Genomic DNA, 9764 nt, shown 5'->3' on the forward strand with positions numbered 1-9764 from the left:
ATAAATATACACTCAAGCATAAGCATGCACTCATACACACACACATACAGACACTGTCTTGGTTTGTTTTGAAGTATTTCATGTTTTCGTTTTGTTTTCTTTCTTCTGTTGATTTTTTTTCATTTACATTTCTGATTAATTTATTCAAAAACTATATTTGTTGAGATTATTTTTTTAAATCTTTGAAATTCAGTTACTCTCTCTCTCTCTCTCTCTCACATACACACACACATGCATGTGTGTATATACTCATATACATGTTTGTGTGTGTGTATATACATATATAACAAATATATACATGCATACATACATACATACATGCACGTATGTGAAACAACTAGCAGTTTTGTCATTGTCTTTATCTGTAGACCTGTAGGTTTACATCCAATTTCATCATTTCCATTTCCTACATTACATGAAGCAACAATAAGGTGAAATCCCCTCTCAAATTATAATATTTTCCTTTTTATTTTTTTGATATTTCCTCCCTTTGTCCACAATCTCAATTCTAATTTAAAAAGAAAATATCAAATTTCATTTGGGAAAGAAATAAATGAAATATAACACTAATAATAATAATAATAATAATAATGATAATAAAATCTGGTGTGTTCAGTGAATGTGATATACAATATAACTCCAAGGCATGTTTACCTTGTTGTTTTATATATAATAGACAAAATTTATCACACCAGATGAAGACCAGGATCAAATCCTGGTCCCTGCTTTTCATGTTTTTTTTTTTTTGTTTTTTTGCTACATTCTACCTCCCTGTCCTCATCCTTCTGTCCCCACTCCCCCAGTTTTTTTCTAGTTATTTTTATTGTCAGGCAACAATCTCCCCCCTCCCCACCTACCTCTCATCCACTCCCACTTTCTGCTGATTTTCAGTTACAAAATTTTGACATAATATATATATGTACATACATACATATATATATATACATATGTATATATATATATATACATACATATATATATACACATACATATATATGTATATATATATAGATATATACACATACATTTGCATTCCTACATAAATATATTTATACATTCATACGTATGTACATACATTCATATATATATATATATATATATATATATATATATATATATATATATATATAATGCATGCATACATACATACACTCAAAAATAAACCTGATGAACCAATAAATGAATAAATAACAACAACAATTTAAAATATGAAGAGACAAAAATATCTATATATTTTTATTTGTTAAATTACTTGTTTAGCTATTTTTTTGCCTGACTAGCCCTGCATATAATTTGGAAATAAAATAATTTTAAAAAAATGAGAAAACTGTGAAACAATAAAAAACAACAAAAAGTGAAAATTTGAAAAAAAAAACAAAAAAAACACAAAAAAACAATTGAAAAAAATTTGTCTATCTGTGTGTCTACTCAATGCTAATTTGAAGTTTTAAATAAAATTAGAATTAAATGTTAAATTTGTTTTGTTGCCTTTTGTTTATGTTATGACTAATAATATCAAGTGTCCAATAAAGAAGTGATGACTGACGCTGCAGTGAATAGGAAACTGCTTCATGAGACAAGGGCCAAGCAACCGAGATTTCGGGGTCATGAGATGAGGAAAGAGGGCTTGGAGAATTTAGAAATGACCAGAAAGAATTGAAGGGAAAAGAAGCAGAGGAAAGAGAAGAAGGATATGGATGGCCAAGATTGATGAATTGGTTGGAAGAAAGTGACATTAAAAATCAGGAAGTGGAACTGTTACAAAATTCAAAGAACAAAGAATTGCAGCAGGATATGTCTTCTTGTGTCCTACATTCTGCACATCTCACCTAAAGATTATTAACCTTAACATGTTGCCTGGTTTAAGACCACAACTTGGTACACTTTGAGGAAAGAATTGACATAGTTCTGTTTAGCAGGTATGGTAAGAACAGCAACATCTAAAAAAAACACTAATTAACCTGAAATTTTGATAGGTTTTGATTAAGCTCTCTTTAAAACAGAAACTTTGTATCATAGAAGCAGGAATAGTCTCAGACAGGTTAATCAACTAAAAAGGTTAATCAACCATAAATCAATGGTTGTCGACCATTTTGTCTTCATGGTGCACTGAATATCAGATAAAATATCATTGGTGCATTCCTCACGGAAAATAAAGAAAAAAATATAGAAATTTTTTAATTTTTAAAAAATTTGTAGAAAACTGTTATCTTGATTTATTAAACACACTTTTATATAATGACATCATGAATAACATTTTTCAATCATTTAAGCATTGGGATATTCTATATCTTAAAATACATTTTTTGAAAATCTATGGTGCACCATTTAACCTATTTGTTACCATATGTTAAAATCCACTGCTTTTGTTTCAATTAATTTTGAAAATATCAAAGAATTTAGTAAAATAATTTTGTCATTACTAAGCTGGTTTTTGAAACAAAAAGTAACATGAAATTTTTTAATGGAAGATTTTAATTTAGATTACTTTTAAAACAAGAAATTTGTATCACAGACTTATGGGCAGTCTCAGGCAGATTGGTGTCAAAAGAGTTAATCCTTTTGTTACTATATTCCTGTTGAAATACATGACTTTTTGTTTCAATTTTGGAAATAATGAATAATTTAGTAAAACAGCTGGGGTTTGGAACAAAAATTAGCATGAAATTTTGATTGAAGGTTTTATTTAAAACAGTAAGTTTGTATCACAGAACAAGTAGAGTCTCTGGTGGGTTGGTGTCAAAAGGGTTAATACTATTGACACCATATTCCTGTTGAAATACATGTGTAGGGCACTGCTCATGGGCTGATAACAGATGAGCTGTAGATAAGAACTTCACTGTGGGCTACATAGTGAGCTGGTCTGCAGAGAAGGGACTTCTGGTTTAGCAGGAAAGGTGTCTGGGGATTTAGATGGCCAATCATATTCGCCCACAAAGTATGCAGCTGATTGAAGCGAAATAAACAATGCACCTACACACCAAAGCTATATATGGCTTTCTGTCTCAGTTTGAAAATAATGAAGAATTTAGCAAAAATAGCTAGTGTTTGGAACAAAATTTAATATGAAATTTTGATGGAAGGTTTTAATTTAAGTAATTTTAAAATAGTGAGTTTGTGTCATAGAACCAAGGTGTGTGTCAGTTTGTCAACAAGTAAAAACCATTGCCAGATATAGGACATCCGATATGCTTGTGTACATAAAGTTGAGATAAGAAATGTATTCGTTTCAAATTCCAAATTGACTAGAATTTAATATACATTATGTTTACAATAAGTTTCAGTCAAATCACAAACACATACACACACACAAACATATATATGTATGCATTTATGTCAGCTAAACAAGTTAGATAAAATGTTTACTTGTGCTATTTAAAATAGGCCAGCTTTTTTAACAATCTTACGATAGATCTATGTTGTTTAGCCCTAGGCCAACTCTGATCATCGAAGTATTTCATCCATGACGAACACATTTTGTTTTCAAATAATGTATCCAGGGCAGCATTATTCAATGTGACTTTCCTGTTTTTAAGGTGGTAAGTTTTGGTTTGAAGGAGAAATTTGGCTGGTATTTCTAGCAGGGCCAGTGACCACATAGTTCATTCATTCTGACTAAAGAATGAATGACTGATCTATTGATTAACAAGCTATAGTAGAAGACACTTGCCCAAGGTGCCACGCAGTTGGACTGAACCTGGAACCATGTGGTTGATAAGCAAGCTACTTACCACACAGCCACGCTTTTTTTTTTCTTTTTTCTTAGTTGTAACACATATGAGCACAGTATAGAACAATTTCTCCCATACACAGGGTGCAGCAGAAAATTTGCCCCGATTTCAAATTATTAACCTTTGAAATCAGGGCAACCTTTCTTCCGCACCCTGTATACAGTGTAATATATATACACAAATGCCTCCTTATATATATATATATATATATATATATATATATATATATATATATATATATATATATATATACATAAGGTTGACAGAATCATTATCACATGTGCAAAAGGCTTAGTGGAATTTTGTCCATCTTTATGTTTTGAATTCAAATTCTGTTGAGGTTGACTTTGTCCTTCATCTTTTTGTGGGTTGATAAAATAAAGTACCAGTTATGCACTTGGGTCAATGTAATCGACTACCCCCCCCCCCGCTCTCCAGGCTTTGTGCCTATAGTAGGAAAGAGTCGCTGTGTGGTAAGAAGTTTGCTTCCCAACCGCGTGGTTCCAGGTTCAGTCTCACTATGTGGCACCTTGGGCAAGTGACTTAAGCCTAGGGCTGACCAAAGCCTTGTGAGTGGATTGGGTAGGCAGAAACTATATGAAGCCCGTCGTATATGTGTGAGTGTGAGTGTCTATGTATCTTTGTTCACCCCACACACACACACACCAACCGGTGTTGGTGTGTTTACGTCCTCGTAACTTAGTGGTTCGGCAATAGATACCGATAGAATAAGTACCAAGCTTTAAAAAAAAGGGGTCGACTCGTTAAACTAAGAATCCAAGGCGGTACCCCCAGCATGGCTGCAGTATAATGCCTGAAACATGTAAAAGAGAAACACATATACGCGCGCGCGCGCACATACATACATACACTTACATATACACACAGACAAGCACAAACACACACACACACGCACACAAACGCGCACACGTACCTCTGGTAACGTTTACACAAAGAGCCATTGAGGTCATCAATTACGTGTGTGAGGACCATGAAGGGCCGCTTGTGTCGTTCAGTAATCAATTATGGCGGAAAGGCGCCGGGCAGCACCTGTCTCAGACAACGAAGTATCACCGGAGAGTCTTCGCACTTACAAATCCAAAAGACATGCTAATACCAAAGAGAAAAGCTTCTTCGATACCCACTTGAAAAGGAAATTCTTATTAGGGGTCCTCATCGTTTCTCTGTTGTTGTTTTTCTGTTTCGTATTATGGAATACCTTTTTTTCAGACTTAGATCAGGACTCGGACGGCGTAAAACGTTCGTCCAGCTCCCATTCTCAACCTCTTAATTACAGGACTGGTTCCGGTAATTTAAAAGGGTTTCGGGATATTAAAGACCAGATCAACATCGTACTCACTTTCACAAATATCGAAAAAAACCCGCGCTTGAGAGAAAAGTTGAAGATATGCGTGAATTCAATTTTGAAACACACTTCAAGTAAATTGGTTATTTTTCTCATCGGCGATCGTTTCAGCCAAATTGTGGCAGGAGAAATCATCGATGGTGCTGCTCTTGCTGTCAATTCCAGGATCAGGTATCAAGTAAGTAAAACAAGTTTCCTTTCCTTTCCTTTTTAAGGGGAGATAGTTACAAACATAAAGCTTTATGTAAAGGTATGTCTACACTTTAGGGCTCCATGCCGTCGACTTTAATTTTTTTATTATTCTTTTGAAAATGTATGTTTTTAAATCAAATTTTACACAGATGCACTTTCGAATGTGTAGATTATGCTTATTTCGATATCATTTTAAAATGATTTATCTTTCAGGAGTTTCGAATTATTCTTTACTCCCAAATGACTTTGCTCCAGATAATTTCCGTTACTTGCGCATTAAAATTTTTGTTTTCAAATTTATATATTTGAAATATTAACATTACATTATATGCACTTTCGAAAAAATATTTTTCCAAAATATCATTTAAAAATATGCTTTCCAAATTATTCTCTCCTCTCTCGCCTGTGTTTTGAAGAAATTCAGTCGAGGAGAGAATGATCCGAATTTCCTCTCTATTTTTTAATTTTTTAGTGTTATCATAAAAAAAAAAATAATATTCTACACTGTCGATAAGATATCTACAGAATTTTGTTAAAATATATATACATTTTCCCCCTGAAAGTTATGAGGAAGCGAGTTCTTGGGATACCAAACTATAGTTATGCACACAATTTTACAACCTTTAATGCAGAGAGGTTGGATATCGTAATATCTTTAGAGTCTACCCACAAAATTCCGTAGGAAAGGAGGAAAAAAAAAATTTTCTATTCACCGATATTGTTTCGAACCTAGAATTATTCCAATAAAGAATAAAAGAGATCGGATTAAAATTTAGGAGAATGGAATATTTTCCTAGAGGTGAGTTTATAAACAAGTGACAATTACTGGAGTACGTAGACGCCCTGGGAAGCAGATGAATTAACAAAACAAGGAACACAAGAATTTAATAGAAAGCGATTACGTTCCAAATCTTTCACAAATCAAAGAATTCTTCAAAAGGATGGGGAAATATTGGGAAGAATCAATAGATAAACAATCGAATTTTAATCCCCCGTCAATGTATAAAATGTATCATACACTGAGAAAAATTAATAAACACAAATTTCGTAAGCTTTGAACAGAGTCGTGTTTCTTAAAGCTATCACAAACAGGTCACAATGGAATCAGTCACTTTTATATTCTCGTGGGAAATATTCAGAAAAAATGTTTGGCATTTATTGGTTCGAGTGTAAAATGTACCAGTCTTAGAAAGAGAGGGGATATTTTAAAAAATGCTCTTAAAAAGCCCACCAAAGCTAGAAGTACGATTCCTTTTCAAAGATCCACCAACCAGTTTATATAGGCTACAATAAGATTTAACAACAGAAACATATAATTGTTGTTTAGTTCGGTAAAAGAGACCTATCGAACAAGTATCAAACTTGAAATATATATTGAAGGCAGTTTGTTTGACTAAACCATATCAAGGTAGTGCCCCAGCATGACCGTAGTCCAATGATTGAAACAAAAGATAAAACAACTGTTCTACCTTTGATCTTATTTATTATTTTTTTTTTTTTTATAGTTCTTTTAAATAAGGGTTCTAATATATCTTCCACGGTTTGTTATGTCCTACCTACACAAACGTATCCCCTGCACGAATTTGTTTCCTCATAACTTTCAGAAAAATGGCAATTTTTTTTTAATGAAATATTCTATAATAAGCTTCAGATGGTGTAGATTCCTATTATATTCGGAATTAATGGGGGGGGGATTCCGAAAGTGGGGAAGAGAAGTTTCGGAAAATTCACGTAAGTCGACTTCGTTTCCTCGTAATTTTTGAAAAAATTATATTTTTAATGAAATTCTCCACAAATACTTTTTAGATGGTGTTGAGTAAATTTTATCGGAATTTGATGGGGAAAAAACTTTTAAAAGTTATGAGGAAACAAAATCGATGGGGTAGGGCACACTTGTGTAAGTATACCATCAGCTTTAGCAGCAGATATTTAAATAAATAAAGCTGTTTGCTTGGCTTATGCAAGGTGGTCGAATAGTCACGAAATGTGTTAATAGTTCGTTTATGTTACGTTTTGAATTTACAACACATTACCATCATATACAGTAGGTAGATAGATAGAAAGGAAATATATGTAGGTTAGGTGTGAAAAATCACATCTTGTAATTTACGAAATAAAAAAGAAATAATAATAGTAATAAAACACATTTATTTAAATTTCAGATCCCTTTGTGAGTTAATCCACCTTGTATACTAGAATCGAGCAAATATGTCCTGTACTTAACAGTACAGCGATGTTTCGAGGTAGAAGACCCGTGTCACATGAGGAAGAAAAAGGTTACGGAAGAAGGGAAAAAGCAAAATGCTAAAAATATAAAATAATAATAATAACAATCAAAATTTTGGGGGAAAATATTTCTTTTTTCCCCACTAAAATCGTAATTTCTGTTGTATGAAAGTCAGCAATACTACTTGTAAAAACAAAAAGGATAGAAAAAAAAACTACCCTTTTCTTTTCCCATGTGGCATGGGACTTATTAATCCGAAACTCCGGTTAAAGAACCTACAATGTTCTCAGTCCAAGTAGTGTGGAGCACCTTGCTGAAGGATGCAATGTACAACTAAGAATCGAGAGAGGGGGAGGGAGTACACATATAGCAGTACGTAAAGGGAGATAACTAAACATTCAATATACCAGACTAATAAGTCAACGACGAAGCACGTATGTGGTCTCACGATCTGCTAGTAATAGCAGCCAGATCTCTTCAAATCATACCCTACTTAAAAAGAAATCGTTATTATTATCAGTTAAATTAATTTCTCTGTTTCTTTTAAATGTTAATCCTCTGATTTTTTTTTTGTTCAATTTTTTTTTTTTTTTTTCATATTTTGCAGTTGATATCTGTCGATATTGAAAGTCTCACTCGGACGCTTAGTGGAATTTTGGGAAACATCCGATCTCATTTCATTTCTAAACCAGGTGATTATTACAGCGATGATCTTTTTTTCGTCTCAATGGCCATGCATCAAGTGATGCCCACTCTACTACACAAGGTAATTATGATGGACATTGACACCAAACTACAGGCGGATGTGGCCCAACTCTTTGGACACTTTGACCACTTCGCCAAGGACAATGTCATTGGGATTGCTCACGAACTCCAACCAGTCTATCGGCATATTCTTCACCATTATCGGAATGAAAATCCGGCCACCCATGTCGGTGAACCACTCCCTGATGGCTTCCCAGGGTTCAACAGCGGGGTCATGTTGCTTGACCTCGATCGTTTACGAGAATCCACGCTCTACAACTCGCTGCTTCAGCCGGAGGTCATTAAGAATTTGACAGAAAAATACAAGTTCAAAGGACATCTTGGCGACCAAGATTTTTACACGCTGGTTGCGTTAGAGCATCCGCAGCTGTTCTATGTGCTTCCTTGCACTTGGAATCGGCAGCTTTGTCAGTGGTGGCGAGACAAAGGCTACGAAAGTATTTTCGATAACTATTATCGTTGTGAGGGCCACATCAATCTTTATCATGGCAACTGTGATACAGTAATTCCAGAGTAAGACCAGAGCGGGGGGGGGGGGGGGGGGTCAGGATCTAAATTATGTAATTAAAAGAGAGCACATTCCAAAGTGAAGTATTCCTGATATTGGCTCTTTATATAAGCGCAAGACCTGAAATTTATTGGTGAGGGAGTTTAGCTGATTATATCACCCTTGTATGTGACTGATCCTCCAAAATGTGGCTTTGTCCCTGTTGGAAGTCTGTATCGTGTTTATACATACATACAAATATACACACATAGAATTAGAACTCAAAACCTGTATATATATATATATATATATATTATTAATCTGCAGGAGTTACAGAGTGACTAAAAGGCTGAGTATTCCATGTATTAGTACTTATCAAACTCTTGGCCTTTGGATTACTCTGCAACATCTGCCAAATAATAGAAACATACACACACACACACACACACACACACACACACACACACACACACTGTGGAGGGGTTGGTGTTAGGAAGGGCATCCAGCTATAAGATCCCTGCCAAAACAGACACAATAGCCTAGGGTAGTTTTTCTACCTGGACCAGGTCCTGTAAACTGTCCTACCCATGCATGCATGGAAGATAGATGTTAAACGATGATTTTATCATCATCATCATCATCATCATCATCATCGTGTAACGTCCGCCTTCCATGCTAGCATGGGTTGGACGATTTGACTGAGGACTGGTGAAACCGGATGGCAACACGAGGCTCCAATCTAAATTTGGCAGAGTTTCTACAGCTGAATGCCCTTCCTAACGCCAACCACTCAGAGAGTGTAGTGGGTGCTTTTACGTGTCACCCGCACGAAAACAGCCATGCTCGAAATGGTGTCTTTTATGTGCCACCCGCACATATATATATATAAATATATATATATATATTTATATATATATATATATATATATATATATATATATATATATATATATATATATATATGTTTTCACACACACAACACACACATATATATTT

General features: G+C 34.3%; 1 protein-coding gene across 1 annotated transcript; it reads left to right on the plus strand.

Moving 5' to 3' along the window:
• The first annotated feature begins 4623 nt into the window (after positions 1-4623).
• On the plus strand, positions 4624-8888 carry LOC106876761 (xyloside xylosyltransferase 1). Its single transcript, XM_014925448.3, has 2 exons — positions 4624-5275; positions 8124-8888. The coding sequence occupies exons 1-2, from the start codon at positions 4757-4759 to the stop codon at positions 8796-8798; spliced, it is 1194 nt and encodes a 397-aa protein (XP_014780934.1). The 5' UTR covers positions 4624-4756; the 3' UTR covers positions 8799-8888.
• The last annotated feature ends 876 nt before the right edge of the window (positions 8889-9764 follow it).

The sequence above is a fragment of the Octopus bimaculoides genome, chromosome 24 (genome assembly GCF_046866305.1).
Source record: "Octopus bimaculoides isolate indiv1 chromosome 24, ASM4686630v1, whole genome shotgun sequence".
Taxonomy (NCBI): domain Eukaryota; kingdom Metazoa; phylum Mollusca; class Cephalopoda; order Octopoda; family Octopodidae; genus Octopus; species Octopus bimaculoides.

What these genes read in the sequence shown, in the direction of transcription:
- LOC106876761 (XM_014925448.3), top strand. Translation starts at nt 4,757, where the DNA reads ATGGCGGAAAGGCGCCGGGCAGCACCTGTCTCAGACAACGAAGTATCA. An exon ending in ATTCCAGGATCAGGTATCAA is followed by an intron (nt 5,276 to 8,123) that starts GTAAGTAAAACA and finishes CATATTTTGCAG; the next exon opens with TTGATATCTGTCGATATTGA.